The sequence below is a fragment of the Phascolarctos cinereus genome, unplaced genomic scaffold, assembly GCF_003287225.1.
Source record: "Phascolarctos cinereus isolate Bilbo 61053 unplaced genomic scaffold, phaCin_HiC Scaffold_7;HRSCAF=346, whole genome shotgun sequence".
NCBI lineage: Eukaryota > Metazoa > Chordata > Mammalia > Diprotodontia > Phascolarctidae > Phascolarctos > Phascolarctos cinereus.
The window spans coordinates 149,910,028-149,935,939 of record NW_027556180.1 but is presented as its reverse complement, the minus strand read 5'-3'; the positions used below and the strand labels follow the sequence as shown (position 1 = coordinate 149,935,939).

Below are 25,912 nucleotides of genomic sequence, written 5' to 3'. Positions count from 1 at the left end.
AAAGGTTGTTAACATGTGATTTGTGAGCTAGTTTTTAAGATATTTGGTTAACTATTTAAATATAGTTGATTTCCTTTGCAATACTATGTATTTTATCCCTTTGAAAACATTTTTTTTCTGAGAAAAAATCCATAGACTTCACCAGACTTTGAAATGAGAATGACACAAAAAAAGATTAACTACCTCTAAACCAGATTATAATAATATAGAATTTTATACTCCAGAAATAATAGAAAAGGTCACTTTTTGACTAGAAACATATGGCGTTCACTAAAAATTTGAGTTTTAATCCAACAATTATGAATTAAAAATATAAATTATCATCCATGAAAATTTTTTAAATGATACCCTTAACACAATTTCTCCATCTTCCTGACAAAACGAACAAGGTGCTAACTATTTCTGCTATACTAGTCCAACAGGACTTTGTCTCAAAGTTTGGGTTTGAGCCAAAAAAAAAAAGGGTCAACACACCATTTATTTGTTTGATCAGAGATATTCATTGGAAAGGTTACTCAACAGAAACATACATGTTTTACATCAACATAATCATGTCTAGCCCTCAGAATTCCCAAATACTGGATTGTGTCTATGTAGTTTACTTTGGGTGTTAGCTAACAGTGTTCCATGTAGTGGAAAAATGTCAGGAGGGGAAAATATCAGGAAGGTACTGTTATAAATTTTAGGAATGCTATAGTTGAATTTGGAATCGACTGCTACAAGATTCCTTCATGTCCCTGACATAGACCTGGAGCTGCTGTTCAAGATAAGGTGATGCAAGAGGATGGCCAAAAGTGCAAGTATTAATAAGGGCAAAAGTCACAGCCCAGAACCAATCAACTTCTAGTATTACAAAGTTGTCCAGTCCTAAGAAAGGCACTGCAGAGCATTCTAATCTCAGGCAGTCATTACTAAATTCACCAACAGGGTCTCTCAAATAATGCCTTGCTTTTTAATCTTGTTACAAGTAAATCAATCAGAGCCTAAAGGGAATGCAAGGAAGGGGAATTGTGTCTTGCAGCCACTGCCTTGGAAATCTTATCTGGACCATATAGGAAATGCAAGAAGAAGAAGGGAGCAATTTCAAGTATAGGCAGGATGGGTGCCCAGGAGTTGGAATATAAGTTGATAAGTTGAAAGAGAAAGCTTGAACAAAGTGTATATATCAAAGGTTACAGAATTCTGTAATGTTCAGATCCCCTTGATTAACCACAATTTCAAACTAAATCATTACACATAATTAACCAAGTGAGGAAACAATGAAGTTACAAATCAAGTGTAAAACTGATTAAAAACGTGGAATGACATATTTGTAGTGCTTGGGGGAAAATGAAAACAAAATTGCAGTACCACTTGTTCAAAAGAGTTTTCTTTTGACTTCTTTCCCAAATTCTCTTGTTCTCTGGGGAAAACATGTTTTCTGTGGAGTTCTTATATCTGAAAACTCATCTTTCTTGTCTGGTGTTTTGTTAGGATCTTCTGGTGGAAACTTGTTGATCAAGACATGGCTTTCAAAATCAGATGTTGATCCAGCGTGAACTGGAATGAATTTTAAAAAATGATTAGTGCAATTTTGACCATATTCTCCAGTGAACTTCTGCATATTCAAAATCAAATTTTGCTCTTTTCAAACAGAACTTCTTGCCCCGAACAAAGTGCTCCAGGCACACCATTAGATAGTGACAGTCACTAGATCCAAAGTCATTTGGTACTGGGCTTAACCAGACTAGTGGGTGAAGGTTCATCTGCTTTAAAAAAAAAAATTAAATAGGGTGACCAAATCAGTTAGTCAATACTGACTTAGTAACTTGGATTAGTGCAAACTATCCATCATATCTCTCACTTTCACTGCATGACCAGTGACCTTTTTCTGGTTATATAAGCCCTTAGTGGGATCTTTTAGGTCCCTTCTCATACAAAGTATTTTAATATTTTTAATAATTTAATAATTCTCCAGTGCCTAGGGGTACCCATGAAATATTCAAAGAACTGAAGGAAGACTTTAAGAGTATTAGGTGTTTCCTCTATGGAGGATTTATAGAAAGATATTTACAAGTAACATAAAATATCTGAAAGTATGGGCTTGGATGGACTATGATGCATATCATTGAAAGGAGGGACCACATTGATGAGATTACATATTCATTAAAGGATTGAGATCTAACTTGAACTTGGAACTTTTTTTTTCTTGCATGTTCTAACATTGCCCAGTGTCTACCATGCAGGCTTAAATAAAATATAATCCTAATTCTAATCTTAGGCTGCTACTAGGCTGCTACTAAGTGCCAGCTAATTACCTGTTGCAGAGACTTGTATTTGAAGCAGGTTGTGATTCTATGGGTATGCATAATTAAGTTTTTTAAAAAGAGATGATAAAATCTGGCAAAATAAAATCACTACCTATACCATCAAAAAGTAAGAATGGTTGAAAATAGATATTTGCCCTTTCATCTTTCTAAAAGGCATTTTTTTTTTCCTTTGTAGCTCAAGCATCATTAAGTAGAGACAGACAGTCAGGACTAGAGGGGTTACATCTCTTTAGCTCAAATGGATGACCCAATGTTTGCCTTCTGTAGCTGGATTTCTTGGAAGATACAGTGAAGCCAGTGGGTTGGCTGGTTATGAACAGCTGGTGAGAGCAATTGTCATTGCAGGATAAGGCTTGTTTTCTTGGGGAAGCTCACGTCCTCTGAGCCACACCCTGACAATAGCCAACTATTAGAAGAGTTTGAATTCAAAATATTTTGTCTTTCTTTGGCATGCTCTTTTTTTGTGGAAGAGAATATACATACGTAAGGATACTGTTGATTTAAAATGTTTTTCCAAGGAGCAGGTACCATTAACATCTTTCATTATTTAAATGCCAAAATTAAAGCAACTGTTCTCTTTGCTCTTCAGAAGTCTCACAGAAGCTTCAGGTTAATGCCATGTTTATAGTCCAGGCCACAGGACGGCCTTACAAGTGACCCTGTGCTAACAAAATCTTTCTGGGATTTCTGGGTTTGTATATTAACTTCCCTTCATGCAACTCTATAATCCAGCCTAACTTGCTTTTTCCTGTTCTTTATACAAAACATTCTATTTCCCTTTCCATGTGTTTTGGCACAGGCTGTGCCCAAAGTCTAGAATGCAGTCCATTCTTCCTCTCAGAGTGCACTCCTTCCTGCCTCTCAGATCAAACTCCTTCCTGCCTCTTAGAATCCTTGGTTTCCTTCAGATCTTAGCTCAAATGCCACCTCTTACCACTAGATATCTTTCCTCATCCTCACAACTATAGTTTTGCCCTCACTCCTGCAATTTATTTTGTATAAACTTACATATGATCTTCTTTGGTAATCAATCAATAAACATTTATTAAGTGTTGCTATATGCAGACCTTGTGCCAAGCACTGTGTATACAAAGAAAATGCAAAAAATAAAAAATAAAAGTCCTTGCCCTCAAGGATTAATTGGAGGAGATGCCATATACTTTAAAGCAGGTATATACAATGTAAACACAGAGGAGGTGAAAGATAACCTTAGTGGGAAAGGGATTGGCAGCTGGAGGGAGGTGGGCAGGAAAGATCTGTAGAAAGTAGCATTTTATCTACGGAGTCTGAATGCAGATTGAAGCACATTATTTGATCTCCCTTTCCTTTCCTTTCCTTTCCTTTCCTTTCCTTTCCTTTCCTTTCCTTTCCTTTCCTTTCCTTTCCTTTCCTTTCCTTTCCTTTCCTTTCCTTTCCTTTCCTTTCCTTTCCTTTCCTTTCCTTTCCTTTCCTTTCCTTTCCTTTCCCCTTTCCTTTCCCCTTTCCTTTCCCCTTTCCTTTCCCCTTTCCTTTCCCCTTTCCTTTCCCCTTTCCTTTCCCCTTTCCTTTCCCCTTTCCTTTCCCCTTTCCTTTCCCCTTTCCTTTCCCCTTTCCTTTCCCCTTTCCTTTCCTTTCCTTTTGTTTTTTGTTTCTTCTTTCTCCTGGTTTCTCCCATTGGTTCTAATTCTTCTTTACAACATGACTAATGTGAAAATAGGTTCAATATGAATGTATATGTACAGCCTACATCAGATTGCATGCTGTCTTGGGATGGAGGGAGGGCAGAGATGGGGAGAAAATTTGGAACTCAAAATCTTATGGAAGTGAATGTTGAAAACTAAAAATTAATAAATAAATAAATAAAAGAAAGTAGCATTTTTATCATGCAGTGGATAGAGGGCAGGGCCTAGAGTCAGGAAGACTCATCCTCCTGAGTTCAAATCTGGCCTCAGACACGTATTGGCTGTGAGACCCTGGGAAAGTCACTTAGCCCTGTTTGCCTCAGTTTCCTCATCTGTAAAATGACCTGGAGAAGGAAATGGCAAACCACTCTAGTATCTTTGCCAAGAAAACTCCAAATGGGGTCATGAAGAGTTGGATGTAACTGAAATGACTGAACAACAAAGCATTTTATCATGGTCTTAAAGGAAGCTCAATGTTCTCTGAGGCTATGGGGATGAGGCAGAACATGCCAGACATGGTTAGTGCAAAAGTAAGGAGTCAGATGTGTGGCATCCTGTGTGAGGACAGTATGGCTAGATGGTCAAGTGGGTAGAGGAGAATGTAAACTCCTTGAGGGCAGGGACCATTTCATTTTAGTCTCTGTATCTCTACCTGGCTGGCACATATATTCTCTAACAAAGGTCCACAACAGTCTGCCTTGGTAGGGAAAAAAATGGACTTGGGAGTCAGGAGATTTGGATTCCACTCTCATTAGAGTATAAGCACCCTGAGGGGAGGGACTGGTTTACTTTGGTCTTTGTTTTTTCAGGACCTAGTGCAGTGGTTAGCTCATAGTAGGTATTTAACAAATTTTTACTGATTGATTTAATCCTGGCTCTGACTGTGTCAAGATGGTCAAGATCCATAAGGCTTCTGTGAGACAAGGCGTTTTGTAACTTATAGGTGCTGTGAATTATTCTTAATAATAACATAACTCTTTATAACAATTTGAAGATGAATGATTAGGAATGCAACTATGACTCTTATCCCTTCAGTTATAAAGTTGAAACAAAACCATAGCCATCGCATTGGGAAGAGCACATTTAAAAGGTGATAGAAAGTGAAACCAGTTCTTTTCTTTTTCCCTTTCCTTTTTTCCCCCCTTTCCCTTGGGAAAGTCTATATTTCAAACAGAAAAGCAGCCAGCCAGACAGATGGAGAGGGACAGATAGATGGCATCATATACTATGGGACCTGATGACCCAAGGACACTAAACTGGGTGGGACTTATGGGAATCCAGAGACTTGTATTATTCGTAGCTCTGTCACTAATTAGTAGCATGACCTCAGGCAAATCATTTGACTTTTAGGACTACAGTTTCTTCATGTGTAAAATGAGTAGGTTAGAGTATATGATCTTTAAGGTTGCTTCCAGTCTATGATTTGTCCTCTTACTGTGACTGAGGGAGTAGGACCTATTCCTGTAAGGACAGAAGACTCATTGGAGCCATACTCTATTTTTAAAAAAATGCATTTATGGTAGCCTTTTCTTTCTGCTTTAAAGTCCTTTCACCAAAACCCATCCATCCTTTCCCCTTTCCTTTGAAATTTCTCTCGTGACAAAGAAAAATATTTATGTAGAAAAGCACCCAATACAGTCAGTGACCCCTTCTGACAATGCATATAATAATCTGCCCTAGTAGGCATCTATGGATAATCTCCCTTGGTACAGCGGTACAGACTTCCGTGGAGGCCTGCCCTGTTGCAGCAGAGTGAACCAGACAGATTTCCGCAATGCTGTGACTCTGGTAGGAGGGGCATGGACATAGCTGCTTACCTTACTTAACTTGTGTAGGGCTGGCTCTGGTATAGTACCTTTAAATAAATCATCCTGTCCAGGACCCTGTGTCCTTCTACTTTTGGCAAGTACAACACGTGACATTTTCAAATGTGTCAAAATGCCCTGTCTGTATGTTGGGATTGGAGGAGGGAGGAGAACAAATAGTTACCTATTTTGGTGATGGCTTGGTTATCTCTGGGTTTTTGAGGACACCTCGGTCCCAGCGCCGGCCTAATTTCAAAGATAACTCAGGGCATCCAGAAGGAAAGGTAGGTCAGGTCAGATCTTCCCCGGGCTTTCAAAAGCAACTAAAATAATTTTCTGTCTCTGTCCCTCCTTCCCCAACGGCAGCATTTAGCTTTAAGCTCTGAGCCTGTCCAAGAGCAGACTCAGTCATTTTTTTTCTTATTCTATCAAATTGTTTCCAGATATAGGTATTATCGTGTTAAAAGAAATCATGACAATAGCTAGATTTCATCTGATGACTGCTCAGAGATGGCTTATCACTGAAATCTCCCACTACTACTGGTTGCTATATCACATCACATTGCTTATTCACTTTGGATCTATGGAAAATCTGAATTACAGATTTTTAAAATGAAGTTTTATTTATCAGTTCTTTCTCTAGATGCAGTGTCTTCCTTAATATGTCCTTTGTAGAGAGATTTGCGGTTTCATGTACAATCATCTTTAAAAAATTATACTATGTTAAGGAAATGCTTGTTTTATTCCATAATTTTAAAATGAATTAAAAATTAAAAATAAGACAACAATAAACAATGAAGTTTTACTTTCAAGTATATGTAATAATTCAGACTGAGGACTAGCAATTTGGCCTAGGGTCTTGCTGAGTCTTCTTGAAGTATTTATTTATTCATTCATTATAGTTATAGCCATTCCCACACAATGTATTTTAAGAACAAAGTTCCCCTTCCTTGTAATAGGTTAAATATCCCACTTCAATTTATGCTCTTGAATCTTTACCAAGCCCTGTCTTTCCCCATAATATAAAGGTGACCATAATCTCAGCCCAGAAAAGTTGTTATAAATTTTGAATTAATGTCATCTCCAATGATGAGATATTAGAATAACAGAATAATACTTGATTTTGAAAACTGAGTAATCACTGAAATTTACTCTGCAATAGGAGATTTTAGGGCATTGCATTAGAATTGTATCAATAACTCACAATCGGTTTCCTACTTACTCTAATTAGAAGCACCTGCCTTCTGCTACTAGAAAATTTATTTTAAAACAATATAACAAGATTTACTCCTAGGATTAAGGATTACCTCATAATATAAACCTAGGAATAATTGCTAAATGTAGCTAGGTGGCACAGTAGATAGGGTGCTAGGCCTGGAGTCAAGAAGACTTTTCTTCCTGAGTTCAAATCTGGCCTCAGACACTTAGTAGCTGTGTGACCCTGAGGAAGTCACTTAATCCTGTTTGCCTCAGTTTCCTCATGTGTAAAATGAACTGCAGAAGGAAATGGCAAAGCCACTGTAGTATCTTTGTTAAGAAAACCCCAAATGGGGTCATGAAGAATTGGACATAACTGAAAATGACTTAACAACAATAATTGCATATTTTTTCAGCAACCACCTAATCAACAAGCATTTATTAAATACCTACCATTTGTTTTTAAGGCAATTGGGGTTAAGTGACTTGCCCAGGGTCACATAGCTAGTAAGTGTCCAGTGTTTGGTCTGAGGCCGGATTTTAACTCAGGAACTCCCGACTTCAGGGCTGGTGCTCTATCCACTGTGCCACCTAGCTGCCCCTAATACCTACCATTTTCCAGGCACTGTGCTAGATTTTAGGGACACAATAAAAAAGCCCTAAAAATAGCAACTGTAGATGAGGTCATTTCTCATCATAGGGGTATAGGGAGCTTAGGGAGAATCATTATGTGAGTTTCATTCTTTTTCAACGTTTTTATGCAGTTGAAATCAAATGAAAATGAACAACAAAAAAGAAACTTTAAGGGGGAAATGAGGCCACAGCACATAAGGGATGAAAGTATTGCTTGGAAGAGGGCAGAGGCTGGGAGTTCTGTCCACTTTGCCTTGATAACGGAGGGGAAAGGATAGAGACTGTATTTAACAACCAATCCATGTTTGTATAAACATGAGCTTCAAATTTTTTGTAGCTGGTGAAGTAACTTTCTCTAATACTTTCCAGAGGGGCACACCTTTGGGAAATTGATGCTTAAGGTCCCATTAATGCAAAGTACTTTTCAGTTTAAATAATATATGATTTATGTAAGGGTCCTATGGAGCTTAATTGCAAGCTCTAGGAAGGCAGGGGCAGCTTTTCATTTTGTCTCAGGATCTTTGGTGTGTAAGGTATGATTCATTTGGACCTCTACTCTCTTCAAATCAGTAATAATCAGTCTGATATTTTACATAAATCATATAGGAATAATTACATAAGATAGGTTCTCATAGCAGGCATCAAAGTTTAATGTAATGCTCACTACTTGTTTAACAGTTATGAAGCTCACTTGAACAACCATAAGAATGCTGATAAAGATATCTCCATGTCGTATTACTCATATCCCATGTCCAAACCCAACATGGGTGATATCCAGTGCTCTATCCACTGTGTCATCTAGCTGCCCCACCCCATACAATAGCTCTTGAAAGCATTTACACTTGTACTCAAGGCACTATTAGTAAGTGACTGGAATCTATTCATACCCTTCACCTGTCTTTCCAATGCCCTTTGGTACACTGAAAATTTTGATGTTTATTATTATTATTGACTAGTATTTATGTAGTGCCTCAAGGTTTCCTAAGTGCTTTAGAAATATCTCATTCTGTCCTGAGAGGTGCTATTATCAACACTCCCATTATACAGATGAGGAAACTGAGGCAGACGGAGGTTAGATAACTTGCCCAGGGCCACACAACTAGCTAGTGTCTGAGGCAGGATTTGAACTTATGTCTTCCTGACTCTGGGTCCAGCACTCTATCTACTCTTACCATCTAGCCTCCCTGTTTAAAATTAGAACAACCAAACATAACTTTTTCTCATTTTGTGTGACTCTAACTTAATACCATACTTTTTGAGCAAAACAACTAAAATATTTATAATGTAAACATACTGGAATGGTCATTTTCTATTTAGAAGGAAAATTCATAAATCAGACTTGTTTTGGACTCAGTTTAAGGGAGCTCTGTTACCCAAATGCCAAAAGGACTGTTTAATGCTGTAGTATCACTTATCACTCACTCCCATGGCGTGAATTTCCAAGGATAGCAGTATTACAAGTGTGATGTTTAGTTTATCCATCTTTGAATTCAACTGCAAACCAATTAACTGAGGATAGGAAGCGCATGTACCTTGGAGGGTTGTTGGGATGATCTAATGAGATATTATTTGTAAAGCACTTAGTATAGTGCCTGGCACATAGTACTTACCTAATAAATGCTTGATTCCTCCCTCCCTCCTTCCCCTTTTTCCTTCCTTCCTTTCCTTCCTTCCTCCCTCTCCCTCCCTCCCTCCTTTCTATCCTTCCTCCCTCTCTTTTTTCCTTCCTTTTCTTCTTTCTTCTCTCTCCCTCTCTCTCCCTCCCTCTCTGCCATCCTCCTTCCCTCTCTTCCTTCTTTTCTTCCTTAATATTGGCTAATGTCCATAGTGGGGAGAACAATTAGAAAACTTGTGGCTTGTGATTCCATTTTGAAGGATAATAATCATGTTAGCTTAAATGAGATGCTATGCCTTGTCTTACTACAGGAATGTGTTGACTGAATTTGGGTTCCTTCTATGAACTGCAAAATGTATGTATTTCAATATGCTTGTGGGAATTCAAACACTTTATCTTTTGTTTGTGATACTAATGACTTTAATAGCCATAACCTATTTAAAACAAATGGTTTGTCTTAATAATGCAAGTCTTAAAAGACTCTAAGTAATATTCTACTTCTTCCCTGATGATTTTAGCAAACAGGGTTCAGATTTTAGTTTAGACTTATAATCAGTATTTAATTTGAATCTTATTATTTCATACATTAATGGACCACTTAGTATGTCTGTTATCTCTACACTTTAAAGTCCTCTAGTGAGGTTGTATGTTTGTGAATCAGGGAGTACTTTGATCTTGAAAACATCGAAATTGTCTGTGTACCCAAGGGAAATTGAAAGACAGGAATTGTGTAAGTAGGCTATAGCCAATTACTAACAATGAGTTGAGTGGAAGAAGTGTAAATGAGATCAAGAAATATTGTATATGAAGTGTCTTATGAAGATCAAAGTACTATAAAATGGGTAATACTGTTAAGTGGCTTAAAAGATATCACCCGGAAAGGAGATAACACATAGTGAAAATGAAAGGTAGTAGACAGCTACTACATTGACATGCTTAAAATGTGAAAAGATTAAGAGAAAGTCACCTAGTATATGAGGTGGATTCTTTAGGGCAGGGTCTCATTACCTCGGGTCCATGACCTTGGTTTTACTATTTCAATGTAATTGATTTCCTTTTTACGCCTTCATATTTTAGTTAATGCATTTAAAAATATTGTTTTGAGAATTCCATAGACTGCCAAAAAGGTCCATCACACACACACACACACACACACACACACACACACACACACACACACACACACACGTGCGCACACACGTATTACAATCTTTGCTCTAGGGAGAATTGCAGAATAATATGGACTAGAATTACATAAAATAAGAAGACATGGAAAAGTTGTAGCTTCACCACTGGAGGGTATGGCCACATAGATGAAATCACTGATTCATTTAAGTATCTAAGAAAGTGTTATCACTTTGTTTTGGTATGATCCTTAAGTAAAGAATGAATCACCTCATTATGTCATAAGTCCTTGTCACTGTAATATATATGCTTCCTTTCTCATCTTTTCTAAATTATAGAAGAAATTTTGCATGAATAATTTTAGCCTTTGGCTTGTAGTGCTTTTGAAACTCTTCAGGGATGGATGGGCTTATTCATATAATCTATAAGTCAAGAGATGTCACTGCTCATATGGTTATGATCAGAAATATTTACTAAACAATATGTATTTAAAACTATCAGCTTCACACATAATGCCAATTTCACTGGTTAAGTTATCATTTTCTAGGAATTTACCCTGCTACATATAGCTTCAGGAACATAAGATATATGTCTTAGGAGATATATAACAAGATATATGTCAGATACATATCTGGGGACAATTCCACTTAAGCTTGAGTGAATTGTAACTTCCCATTATGGTTGTGGCACATTTCTTTTTTAAAATTCACTCCTCTACACATTATGGATTGTTAATTTGTTGACCTTACCTGGAGAAGAATCATCTGTTGTGAACAAATGGTTGTCTAATCTGTTGTCATCCTGGAAAGAACAAATTAAAAATTATTAAGAAAATATTCATAATTTTAAAACATACCAATTGAAAGAAGAAAGAATAGCTAATCACCATCCTCTTTATAAAAATCCTGTCATTAACTTTACTCTAAGACCTCTCTTTTCTGATCTAAATGATTCTAAGCCCTTTAATATTTCTCCATAGATTTTAATTTCCTTTTTAAAAAAAGTTTGATTAATGTGTTTTGTTTTTATATTACATACATTTACAGATTACTCCTACTTCATGAGAGTTGTCATAACAAAGTAAGAGTTAAGTAAAACTAGCAATACTGTGACCTTATCTAAAAGTGCACACAACATTCTACATCTGTAGTACCTACCTCATTTCTGTATTTAAAAAAATGAACAGAAATCTATTTTCTCTCCTTCCCACCCCATACCCTACTCAGTGGGAAAAAAAAGAAAAGGAAAAATAATTTCTTGCAATATTTATGCATAGCCAAGCAAAACATTCCCTCACTGGCTCTGTTTTGTGTGTGTGTGTGTGTGTGTGTGTGTGTGTGTGTGTATATCTATATATATAGATATATATGTGTATATATGTATGTATGTATATATGTATATATACACATACACACATACATATACATGTATGTGTATATATAATGTATATATATGTGCATATATATATATACACATATACATATATACACATATCTTATTCTGCACCCTAAATCCCTCAATTTATGTAATAGATAGTATCATCTTCGGTTCTCTGGAGTCATCAGTGATCCTGCTCATTGAATTGATCATAGTCCTTGCAGCTTTCAAAGGCTTTTTTAAATTGAATTGTTATTATGCAAATTGTTTTCTTGGATCTCCTCATTTCATTCTTTATCAGTTCGTGAAAATCCTCAAAATTGTTCATTTTCATAATATTGATGTGCTTGTGTGAGTCATTCTTCTGATTCTGATTACTTCACTCTGCATTGGTTTATATGTCTTTCCATCTTGTTGTTCCCTGTGATCTTTTTCAAGTTTCCTATTTCATTCTGAAGACACTGACATTGTATGGGTTTGGCCAATGCTTAGAATTCCTTCACTCTTCTTATGCAAAGCCTGCTTTTTTACTTTCTACATGCTGTTCTCCTCTTTATTGCTACTGTGTCCCAAATAATCTGGCATGTCTTATATCTCCATAAGCCCTTTCCCCCCCTTATCTAGAGTCAGCCATTTGACTTTGAGCACATAAAGCTTTTCGCTGTCATTTTGAATTCCAATCTCATCTACCAAGGGCCTTGGCAATTGATATTAGCCAGCTTGTTGTCATGTACAAAATTTGAAAGCATTATTTTTTTGACGTCATGATTTGGGGCATGGATGGATATGTGAAAGAAACTTCATATCCAGGACATACAAAATACCATCTCATATCCTCTTAGGTCGACACGATTCTCTATGATCTAGGTGTCTAAGGACAACCTGAAGGAGAAAATTGAGGTGGAGTATTGTTTTTGGGTGCACTTCACATTCAGAAGTTGGGAGATCCAAGCAAGGACTTTCAGCATCTGAACGTCATCTGCATGCTGGCTTCCTTGATCCTATGCCTCCTACTGCCCCAGTCAGTAACAATTCCCTCCCATCCCTCAACCCTTTTCAGCATTTGCCTTGCATCTCTCTAAATACTATTCATATATTCTTCTGTTTCAGAGTAGTCTATGCATGAAAGGCAGTGTGGCATAAAGATAGAAGTCTGGCCTTGGAATAAAAACCAAAAAACTGAGATCAACCCTCCCTCTGACCCATTCTAGAAGTGTGATCACAGCCAAGCCACTTAACCTTAGTGCTCCAGACAGCTCAAGATTACTGATAAGTTGATGATCTATACTGATAGAGTGAGTTTCCACACTTGGAGTTCTTCATTCTGATGAAATCACAGGCTTGGAAAAGTGCATATGTACCAAATCTTTTTTTACTAGATTGTGAGTCCCAGGAGGTAAGAGTTTGTTTTTGTTTTTTTGTTTAGCCTTCATCTCTCCCCCGCTACCTAGCATAGATCTCTGCACATAGTTGGTGCTTATTTGTTGGAGCTGTTTTCTCCGATAACCCTTATCTCACTTATGATTAATATGAAATATACCTGGGCCAATAAATGATGGAATATCATTTTATTTGCTATACTTTGCACTTCTAAATCTGGCCATGCAATGAACTTGGTGCAAGGATCCACAAATAAGTAGAGACATTCTTCATAGTCACTGTATTCCATCATTTTGATCAGAACTCCCAGTCTTCTGAGCATTTTTAAACCTTTTTGATTCTCATCATCATCAAAATAATATGGCCTTGCTGCTTTGATGTTAAATTCAATTTTGGTTTGGGACTTCATTAAAAAATTGGTTATTTCATCACAGCACCAGCGGCAGGGGCTATAGGAAAGAAACCAGGTAATGCTGTACTTTGTAGTATTGGGAATATTTGCCACTAAATATTCTTCCATTTCCCTTAAAACTAAGATTTCAGCATGACATTGGCCTGGATTATTGTAAGCATGGCCCCATAATTTCCAAAGTGTTTTATCATCTTCTTTCAGACTAAAGCAGAGCAAAGTTTGGTGGGATGCTTTTACATTAGAAAACTGTCCATAGAATTCGTCTTCAGATATTTCTTTATTTAACCTCAGAGGCATCTTTTAACCTAAAAAGTTGAGAAAAAATATTAGAAGGCAAAAACAAGATATTGAGTGTCAAATGCATTATGTCTCAATGAATATATCCTTTTCTTTTAGCAAGAGTTTAAAGATGTTTTCCCTGGCGTTAAAATTTTTATTGTAAGAGACATTTTATGATGCTGAGAAATCATATGAATGCAAGTAAATCTTTTTAGTTTGAATTTTTAGCCAGAAGAAAGATTTCTAAATGTTGAGACTTCTTAATAACTGTGTGACTTTGAGCATGTCCCTTTACTTCTCTTTTCTTGTTGTTGTTTAATCATCGTAGTCATGTTCGACTCTTTGTGTCTGATTCCTCGGGACTGACTCTTCATGACCCCATTTGGCAAAGATACTGGAGTGATTTGCCATTTCTTTTCTTTCTCCAGGTTATTTTACAGATGAGAAAACTGAGACAAACAGAGTTAAATGACTTGCCCAGGGTCACACAGCCAGTAAGTGTCTGAGGTCAGATTTGAACTCAGGAAGATGAGTTTTCCTGGTTCCTGGCCCAGTTCTCTACTGTGTCACCTGGGGGGTCCCTTACTTCTCTAGGCCTTCATTTCCTCACCTATAAAATGAGGAGGTTAGACTAGTTGGTCTGTAATATTCCTTTAAATTCTAAAACCAATGCTTTTTAAAAATAGTTGTTTTTTTTTTAAAGAAACAACAGGTTTAAAGTATAAAGCATTTTAATCTGTCTGTTCAGCTATTTTTGATCCATGGAGAGTTCCAAAGTGAAAAATTATCAAAAACACTAATGTCTTTGCCATGGAAATTTCTTAAGTTTATTTCTAAATTCTATAAGAAATATAAATATATAATATGATTATATAAATATATATTATATAACAATATGTAACTACATGTATAATAAATGTATATAATAAGAAAGAGTGGTTGAAAATAAAATGAGAATGATCAATGAAAAGCTTACTGTGTAGACTTAGTGTCTAATAAGATGGAATTTACTTTGGTACAAGAAATCAATATCACAGGGGCAGCTAGGTGGCGCAGTGGATAGAGCACCGGTCTTGGATTCAGGAGGACCTGAGTTCAAACCTGACCTCAGACACATAACATTTACTAGCTATGTGATCCTGGGTAAGTCACTTAACCCCATTGCCTAGCCAAAATTAAAAAAAAAAAAAGAAATCAATATCACAAGTACAAGATAGAGAAGGCGTACTTAGATAGCAGCTTGTTTGAAAACAGGGGGTTTTGATGGACTAAAAGCCCAATATGAGAAATGAATATGATGACAGTCCAAAAAAACTAATATAATTTTGGCTACATTAGCTTTCAGGAATAAGGAGTTGATAGTCTTACTGCAGATCTCAGCCAGATGCCACAGAGTGCTAGGGCTGGAGTCAGGAAGATTCATCTTCCTGAGTTTAAATCTGGCCTCAGACACTTACTAGCTGTGTGACCCTGGGCAAGTCACTTAATTATGATTGCCTCAGTTCTTCATCTGTAAAATGAGCTGGAGAAGGAAATGGCAAACCACTCCAGTATCTTTGTCAAGAAAACCCCAAATGGGGTCATGAAGAATTGGACACAACTGAAAACGACTGAACAACGAGAAGTCCTATGGCAGTCTGATGAGACTTTATGTGTAGTGAAGAGCATTGAGCCCATGTCATATGACGATCATTTGAAGGAACTGAGGATGCTTAACTTGGATAAGAAATGGAACCTTAATTCTTCAAGCCTATGTTACATAGAATTATGGATCTTTTTCAGTGAAGCAAATGTCTATTGGGAGCTCCCTATACTGACAAAGTCATAGATCCTAACTCTTCCTCCTCTACACTCTCATTACTAGTATTTGTCATTTATGTCTATAAACTGCTCTCATTTTATGAACTTATTAGGATCTAAGAGTTCACTTCTAAAATTTCTGTTTGGAACTTGGAAGATATTTTCTTTTTTTTTCTAATGGTATTTTATTTTTTCCCCAATTACATATAGAGATAATTTTCAACATTCATTTTTGTAAAATTTTGAGTTCCAAATTTTTCTCCCTCTTTCCCTTCCCTTCCTCCTCCCCAAGACAGCAAGCAATCTGATATAGGTAATACTTATACAGTTATGTTAAACATATTTCTACATTAATCATGTTGTGAAAGAAGAATCAGAACAAAAGGGAAAAATCATGAGAAAGAAAAAACAAACACACAAAAAAGTGGAAATAGTATGCTTCAATCTACATCAGATGCCGTAGTTCTTTCTCTGGATATGGTTAGCATTTTCCATCACAAATCTTTAGGAATTGGGGAAGACATTTTCTTGTAGAACTAGTGTTATAAATGGTGGTTAGGTTACAAGGCTTGCCCACAAAAGCTCATTTAATCAATAATGGGTTCTAACTGTAGAACAATAACATAATGGACTCCACTATGGCCCTAGTGTGGTAAAGAAGTGAATACAGGTATTTCAAAAATGTTTGATCCAGGCTCATTTCCAAGCCCACATGATGACATGAGATGGGTGAGGGTGGAGGTATTAACTACCAGCATGGGATAGGGGTTGTTGTATGTGTTTTGTAATGGAAATAGTACTGAACTTGGAGTCAAAAGATATATGTTTGAGTCCAAGCTCTGATGGTTGCTAGTTGTATGACCTTGATTCAGTCACCCAAACTCTCTGAGCCTCAGTTTGTTCATCTATAAAATGGGAGGGACTATTTACTTCACAAGATTTTTTGTGAGGAAAGCGCTTTGTTAATCATAAATTGCTATACAAATATGAGTTATTTTAATTGCATCATAGGGAAGCAGCTCCATATGAATGCAAAGGAAGGAATGAAAAGAGTGCCCAGTGGTTGCCAAAGCTGTATTGTTATGGGAAAAAAAGGAACATGGAGGAGATATGATACTCATCATCTCACAGATAGGTATGGGCAATTCTGCTTGTCATTGGCAAATCAGTTATTATAGTCAGAATTTATAGCATGTATATAAAAGCTGGTGTGAACATCTACTAGTAAGTAGCAAAGACTTTGGAACACTAGGCTATAATAAATTAAAACTAAAACATGAATGCATATATTGAATATTATTATCTAATCACAATGAGAATATTGTTAATTTTGGATAGGATGATTGCTGAGATTTAAGAGACAGAAGAGAGAAAGGCAGGCTCACTTGAGTTTCATGTCCCTCTCTATTCAAGAGATAAGATGGATGAACTTAATAAAATGAAATTTAAAAATTACAAAATCTAATAGAGGAAAACAACTCATTAAAAATTAGAATGGGGCAATTGGAAGCTAATGACTCTATGAGAGAGCAAGAATCAGTCACACAGAAACAAAAGAGTGAAAAAATGCAAGAAAACATAAAATACCTCATTGATAAAACAACTGACCTGGAAAATAGATCCAGGAGAGACAATTTAAAAATTACTGGTCTACCTGAAAACCATGATAAAAAAAAGAGTCTGGACAACATCCTTCAGGAAATTATAAAAAAAAAAACTGCCCTGAAGTCCTAGAACCAGGGGTAAATTACTCATTAAAAGAATCCACCAATCACCTCCTGAAAGAAATCTCAAATTGAAAATGCCAAAGAATATTGTAGCCAAATTCCAAAATTACCAGATTAAAGAGAAAATACTTCAAGCAACCAGAAAGAAACAATTTAAATATCATGGAACCACAGTCAGGATTATGTAGGACCTTGCAGCTTCCACATCAAAAGATCAGAGGGCATGGAATACAACATTCCATAAGGCAAAGGAGCTTGGATTACAACTACCCAGCAAAACTGATCATAATCTTTCAGGGGAGGAGATAGATATCCAACGAAATAGGGAACTTCCAAACCTTCCTGATGAAAAGACCAGAGCTCAACAGAAAATTTGACCTTCAAATGCAAGACTCTGGAGAGGCATAAAAAGGTAAACAGGAAAGAAAAATTAACAATACATTATTAATAAGGGCAAACTATTTACATCCCTACAAGGGAAGATAACACTTGTAACTCTTCAGAATTGTAATGTCATTATGACATTTAAAAGGGGGTATACTTAGAGAGAATGGGTTTAAATTGACTTTGATGTGGTGGTAAAAAAGTCTGAGTGGTGAAAAGGGATTGTACTGGGAGAAGAAGAAAGGAAGAAGTAGACAAAGATAAATTATATCACAAGAAAAGGCACAAAAACCAAATACAGTAGAGGGCAAGAGGGGAGGGAGATGAGCATTGTTTGAATCATATTTTCATCACGTTTGGTTCAAAGAGGGAATAACATAATCAGTTAGCTATAGAAATCTAACTTACCCTATAGGAAGTAGAAAGGGTAAAGGGAAAACAAAAGGGGGGGGCTAATAGAAGGGAGAGCAGACTGAGGGAGGTGGTGGTCAAAAGCAAAACTCTACTGTGGAAGGAAAGAGAGAAAGGAGAGAAAAAGCATAAATGGGTGGGGGAGAATAGGATAGAGAGGAAGACACACATAGTAATCATAACTGAGAATGTGAATGGAATGAACTCTCCCATAAAATGGAACCGGAGAGCAGAGTGGATTAAGAGCAATAATCATATAATATGTTGTTTATAAGACACACATTTGAAACAGAGGGATACACACAGAGTAAAGGTAAAATGCTGGAGCAGAATATATTATGCTTCAGCTGAAGTGAAAAAAGCAGGGGTAGCAATCCTGGTCTCAGACAAAGCAAAAGCAAAAATAGATCTAATTAAAAGAGATAAGGAAGGAAACTACATCCTGCTAAAAGGTACCATAGATAATGAAGTAATATCATTACTAAACATACATGCAGCAAGTGGTATAGCAGCCAAATTCTTAAAGAAGTTAAGGGAGATACAGGAAGAGATAGACAGCAAAACTGTACTAGTGGGGCACCTCAACCTCCCCCTCTCTGAACTAGATAAATCTAACCACAAAATAAACAAGAGAGAAGTTAAGGAGATCAATAGAATCTTAGAAAAGTTAAATATGGTTGATGTCTGGAGAACACTGAATGAGGACAGAAAGCAATATACCTTTCTATTGGGAGTACATGGCACCTGCACAAAAATTGACCATGTACTAGGGCATAAAAACTTCGCAATCCAATGCAGAAAGGCAGAAATATTAAATGCATCCTTTTCAGATCATGATGCAAAAAAAATTACATGTAAAAAAGGGCCATGGAAAGATAGACTAAAAAGGAGTTGGAAACTAAATAATCTAATCCTGAAGAATGAGTGGGTCAAACAACAAATCATAGAAACAATCAATAACTTCATACAGGAGAATTACAATGATTAGACATCATGCTAAAACTTATGGGGTGCAGTGCACGTGGTCCTTAGGGAAAGTTTTATATCTCTAAAAGCTTACATGAATAAAATAGAGAAAGAAGAGATCAATAAATTGGTCATGGAGCTAAAAAAGCTAGAAAAAGGACAAACTGAAAATCCTCAATTAAATACCAAATTGGCAATTCTGAAAACCAAAGGAGAGATTAATAAAATTGAAATTAAGAAAACTATTGAATTAATAAATCAAATTAAGAGCTGGTTTTATGAAAAAACCAATAAGATGATAAACTTTCAGTTAATTTGATTTAAAAAAAAGAAAGAAAACCAAATTATGAGTGTCAAAAATGAAAAGGATGAATTCACCACCAATGAAGAGGAAATCAAAACAATAATTAGGAGCTGTTTTGCCCAACTGTATGCCGATAAATGGATGAATATTTACAGAAATATAAATTGTCTAGATTAACAGAAGAGGAAATAAAATACTTAGCCCCATTTCAGAAAAAGAAATTGAACAAGCCATTAGTGAACTCCCTAGGAAAAAATCTCCAGGGCCAGATGGATTTACAAGTGAATTCTATCAAACATTTAAAGAATAACTGTTTCCAATACTACATAAACTATTTGGAAAAATGGATGAAGGAGTCCTACCAATTTTTTTTTTATGATACAAATATGGTGCTGATACCTAAGAAGAGCCAAAACTGAGGAAAAAAATTTTAGAACAATTTCTCTAATGAATATAAATGCAAAAAATTTAAATAAAATGTTAGCAAAGAGATTGCAACAACTTATCTTGAGGATAATACACTATGACCAGGTAGGATTTATGCCAGGAATGCAGGGTTGGTTCAATATTTGGAAAACTATCAGCATAATTGACCATATTAACAACAAAACTAACAGAAATCATATGATCATCTCAACAGATGCAGAAAAAGCATTTGGCAAAATATAACACCCATTCCTATTAAAAACACTAGACAGCATAGGAAAAAGTGGAGTCTTCCTTAAAATGATAGATAGTATCCATCAAAAACCATCAGCAAGCATTATATGCAATGAGGATAAGCTAGAAGCATTTCCAATAAAATCCAGGGTGAAATAAGGATGTCCATTATCACCACTATTATTCAATATTGTGCTAGAAATGTTAGTTGTAGCAATTAGAGAAGGAAAAGAAATTGAAAGAATTAGAATAGGCAAAGAAGAAACAAAGCTATAATTCTTTGCAGATGATATAATGGTATATTTAGAGAACCATAGAGAATCAAGTAAAAGATTATTTGAAATAATAAACAAACTTAGCAAAGTTGCAGGATATTAAATAAGCCCACACAAATCATTGGAATTTCTATATATTACCAACAAAACACAGCAGCAAGAGATAGAAAGAGAAATTCCATTTAAAATTACTGTAGACACTATAAAATATTTGGGAATCTACCTGCCAAAACAAAACCAGGATCTATATCAACACAATTACAAAACACTTTTCATACAAATAAAGTTAGATCTAAATAATTGGAAAAACATTAGTTGCTCATGGGTAGGCCGAGCTAATATAATAAAAGTGACAATTCTACCTAAATTAATTTACTTATTCAGTGCCATATGAATCAAACTAGCAAAAAATTATTTTATAGAGCTAGAAAAAACAAAATAACAAAGTTCATCTGGAAGAACAAAAGTCCAGAATATCAAGGGAAATAATGAAAAGAAATGCAAGGGAAGGTGGCCGATCTTAAATTGTATTATAAAGCAGCAATCATCAAAACTAATTGGTACTGGCCAAGAAATAGAGTGGTGGATCAGTGGAATAGGTGGTATGCAAGACACAACAGTCAATGACTATACTAATCTGCTATTTGATAAATCCAAAGACTCCAGCTTCTGGGATAAAAAAAGTCACTATTCAGCAAAAACTGCTGGGAAAACTCAAAAAATGCATGGCAGAAACTGGGCGTAGACTAACATCTTACACCCTATACCAAGATAAAGTCAAAATGGGTACATGATTTAGATATAAAGACTGGTACTGTAAGCAAACTAAAAGAGCGAGGAATAGTTTACCTTTCAGATTGGTGGAGAAGGGAAGAATTTGTGACCAGACAGGAGATAGAGAACGTTATGAAATGCAAAATGGACAATTTTGATTACATTAAATTGAAAAGTTTTTGCATAAATAAAGCCAATGCATCCAAGATTAAGAGAGAAGCAGAAAACTGGGAAAGGATTTTTACAATCAGTGTCTCTGATGAAGGCCTCATCTCTAAAATGTATAGAGAATTGAGTCAAATTTATAAGAATACAAGTCATTCCCCAATTGATAGTCAAAGGATATGAACAGGCAGTTTTCAGAGGAAGAAACTAAAGCTATCTATAGTCATATGAAAAAATGTTCTAAATCACTGTTGATTAGAGAAATGCAAATCAAAACGACTCTGGGATATTACATCACACCTACCAGATTGGCTAACATGACAAAACAGGACAATGATAAATGTTGGAGAAGATGTGGGAAAATTAGAACACTAATACATTGTTGGTAGAGTTGTGAAATGATCCAACTATCCTGGAGAGCAATTTGGAACTATGCCCAAAGGGTTATAAAATTGTGTATATCCTTTGACCCAGCAATACCACTTTTAGGTCTATATCCCAAAGAGATCATAAAAACAGGAAAAAACCCCACATATACAAAAATATTTATAGCAGCTTTTTTTGTGGTGGCAAGAAATTGGAAATTGAGAGGATATCTATCAATTGGGGAATGGCTGGACAAATTGTGGTATATGAATATAATTTAATACTATTGTGCTATAAGAAATTATGAGTAAGCAGACTTTAAAAAAACTTGGAGAGACTTACATGAACTGATGCAAAATGAAGTGAGCAGAATCAGGAGAACATTGTACACAGTAACAGCTGCATTATAGGATAACTGACTTTGATAGATTTGGCTCTTTACTGCAATGCAAGAATCTAAGATAACTCCAAAAGACTCAAGAGGGGAAATACTATCCAAACCCAGAGAAAGAAATATGGTGTCTGAATGAAGATGGAAGCATACTATTTGCTCTCCTTTTCCTTTGTTGTTTTGTTTTATTGCTTCATTCTCATGGTTCCTCCCATTAGTTCTAATGGGAAAATATGCCTAACATGAATGTACATGTAGAGCCTATATTCCGATTGTACACCATCTTGGGGGGGGTGGGAAGAAGTGGGAGGGGAGAAAATTTAAAACTCAAAATCTTATGGAAGTGAATGTTAAAAACTAAAAATAAATAAATTATCCAAGAAAGAAAAAAAGAAAAAAAAAAGAAATTCTCCCTCATCCTAGATCTCATGCTTTCTACCTTCTGGTCTCTATTGAAAACTATATTTCTCCTGAAGGCATCTTATCTTTTGGTTTCCTTTCCATAACTGGCTTCTCCTTCTTTCGGCATATGCCTTGGCCTAACTTACTTTCAAACTCTCGCCTGCCACTGGGACAGGACTCCCCTCTACATGAAACCCCAAGTGGTCATTCAGCCTTCCCTGAGAATCTTCCATGATAAAGAGCTCATTAACCCCCAAGGCAGCGCAATTCGCATTTGGAAATTCTAATTGTTAGGAAGTTTTTCTTGACATCAAGCCTAAATTGTTGCAATTTCTATCCTTTACTCCCTATTCTGCTGAGGTCAAGATAAGCAGTTTAATTCTTCTTCCATTTGCTAGTTCCCCAGATCCAAAACCAGCTATCATATCCCACTTCGTCTTCTCTCTTAGCTAAGAACACCCAGTTTCTTCCTTTAGGTCAGTTTGTCTTGGTTACTCTCTTGAATAGAATCGATGAACCATTATTTTACAAAACTGACCTTTTAAACCATGGCGATATTCTTCTCTGACCAGTCACTTCCTGAAAACAGCTAGATCTGCTATGGTTCAATGTTCTGTTTTACTTCAGAAATGAAAGGAAAACTTGACCAATTTTTGCTTTCGGTTTCTTTTGACAGCAAATGGAAAGTTTCACTATATCCCCATCTAGTGGCAAATAATATGTACACAGGGTGTACACCTGGAAGAGTGCTTAGTTTAAAAAAAAAAGGGAATGTTAAAAAGACCAGAGGTGGAATTTGAACCTAAGCTTTCGTACTGCCAATCCACAGGAAGCTGGATTTGGTGGAACAATGGATTGGGAGTTAGAAGACCTGAGCTCAAACTCTGATGCAGTCTCTATCTGTCTGAACTTGAACAAGTTCTTTAATCTTTCTTAGAAGGGTTGAGGAGGCTTAGTGTAAGTTAAGGTATCTTCCCCCTTATGAATAACTGGGGAAAGTGACATTTGTTTGGGATCCATCATGCTCCTAGATCAATAATATTTGAGAGAGCAGATATATAATTCTAGCCCAATACTCCTCTTATAGAGAGGTCAGAAAAGACTAAGCTCCCTTGTCACTGCCCTTCTGTTCCTCTCAAGGAGGAAATCCAAATCTCTTAGAGGGGAGTGGGTTAGATTCCAGAGTTATCTATTTCACCTTTAAGCCAATCTATGTGGAAATACCTTTTTTGTATGACATACATATCTTATTGTTGCTAAATTCTCAAAACGTTGTTAATCATAATTCATTTTAATTTGGAAAAAAAAACTAGAGCTTTTTGAAAGATAAGGTGGGATGCAGAAGATAAATATGAGAACAGAAAAATGTTATAAAATAAAACAACAACAAATTGTCACAATTGCAAAATGATTTAGCATCTGTGTATGAAATCTAAAAATATGTTGAAATTGGGAAGGTGCCTATCCTTGTCTAACTCCAGGAACTGGTTATATAGAAACTAACTTAACCATGTAGAAATTTAGGATTGTAAATAATATTGTTTTTTTTTTAGCCAAACACCAAAAGTATTTAAAAATCCAATAGGCCTTTCTTTTGAGATTTAAGTGTATACAGTGCAGCCTAGCTTTTTCGATGGAATCTGTAAACTCAGAACTGATTCAGGGTTCTTTAAAAAAAAAGAAAGAGAGAGAGAGACAGACTGAGAGAGGGAGAGAGAGAGAGAGAGAGAGAGAGAGAGAGAGAGAGAGAGAGAGAGAGAGAGAAGATTGCACTGGAAGAAAAACAAAGCCTGAACAAATGTAACCACCTAAGTCTTTCTGATGGATTGCAAAACCCTCTGGGATTTGTAGTTCTTCCCAGTTTGGGAAGACATGAAACTAACAAGACATTGGTTTTTGAAGAGGAAAGGGAGAGGAGTAGAGTTTTTCACAAGGTGATGGGATGTGAAGAGAAACCAAAGCACTGAAGTTCTTTTTTATTCTCCCTCCCCCCCCCCCCGAATCCTGAGAAGTGACCTCTGTATGGACAAGTCAAAAATTGTGTCTCTATGGTGTACAACTCATTCCCCAAACAGGAGTGCAGAGAGAAAACCCTACCCAGCCCCTGCCCTACTTCTACTGATTTGTGTGTTTCAAAATATTGTTGGAAGGCTATATTTGCTGGATATTTAATATTAATTTTATTAGAAACTTGTGATTGATCTTGTCTTTAAGTTGTGTGGTGTCCTTTATTTGGGACAGGAGGGCATGAGAGTGCTTAAGGGAGAGGAACATTTTTTTTTTAGTACAGCGGAAGCTAAAACCCTAACCCATTGTTAGAGACATCTGTTTTTTAACTGACGGCATAAGCACTAGGCATTTCAAAAGTGCAGAATTGTTACAAATCCTGGCCCTATTGCATAGATTTACTTCATAGATATGAACAGAGGTTTTAAATAATTGTTAAGCCAACCTTGTGTGTGATAGAGCAGCAAGAAGTATAGGAGATTTGAGGTAAAGAAAGGAATGTTTATACATGATCAAATACAATATAGTATGAGAATTTTGTTTGCTACATTCCTCAACTTTGTAAAAGACCTCAATATGAAGTGGCCCATAGCATAGAATATACATTCTTAAACCTTTCATGGTGTGTATCATAGACCCTTTTGGACATCTAGTAAAGTCTATGGACCCCAATTCAGAATAGTGGTTTTAAATAGTTGAAAGAAATGCTAAATTTCGATTAGAGGTTAGTGGAAATAAAGATGTAACTTTTTTTTCCCATCCTAGTTTATGAACTTGCTGAAATCTATCCAGTGACTTCTCAGAGGCCTGTAGATTTTAGGTTAAAAACTCCTACTCTCTATGTACATATAAGATAAAAAATCCCTTACAGATATGGGACCTGTATTTGTATTGTATGAGATAACCTGCAAGATTAACTACTGGTCAGGCCAACCCTCTTTTTTGCCTCCTCAACCAATGGAGATGACCCAAAGCCCCAAGGCATAGCTCTCAAAGGAGGGCAATGAAGGTAATATCTCAGAATTGGAGAGACCCTTCAGGCATAGCCTCACAGAGGCCAAGTAGATTTCTGTACTGTTGTGATTGTGGTGTGACTGACAGACCTGGGAGGTGTATCTTCAGGGATGAATTGAATTGGCACCCTGTTGTTGTCCTTTGTCCTTCATTCTCAAAGAGGACCAATGATGTCAGGAGGGGGATGTCTTGACTTGCAAGTGAATTGGATTTAAGCGAGGCAGGACTGTGCAAAGTCATCAACCTTACTCTCTCTTCCAGAGTCATTCAGAGTCCACTGGCAAATCATAGGTCAGGACAACTGGCAATGGGCCTAGATGCAGTGGGAGACCCTGGCCTTTTTAAGCTAAGGTCTTTCCTAGGTCTCAGTATGTCTGAGGCAGAACTAACATGCAGAAAGTAGACAAAGCAAACCGTGCCTCAACCTGACTGTGATAAGTTGGTTATGTTTCTTTGTGAGTCTCACTGAATAC

General features: G+C 36.3%; 1 protein-coding gene across 1 annotated transcript; it reads right to left on the bottom strand.

The window, feature by feature from the left end:
- Positions 1 to 458: 458 nt before the first annotated feature.
- On the bottom strand, positions 459 to 23,052 carry LOC110192697 (single-stranded DNA cytosine deaminase-like). Its single transcript, XM_020964042.2, has 4 exons — positions 22,957 to 23,052; positions 13,263 to 13,819; positions 11,095 to 11,146; positions 459 to 1,539 (listed from the first exon to the last, which is right to left on the bottom strand). The coding sequence occupies exons 2-4, from the start codon at positions 13,809 to 13,811 to the stop codon at positions 1,358 to 1,360; spliced, it is 783 nt and encodes a 260-aa protein (XP_020819701.1). The 5' UTR covers positions 13,812 to 13,819; positions 22,957 to 23,052; the 3' UTR covers positions 459 to 1,357.
- Positions 23,053 to 25,912: the final 2,860 nt, after the last annotated feature.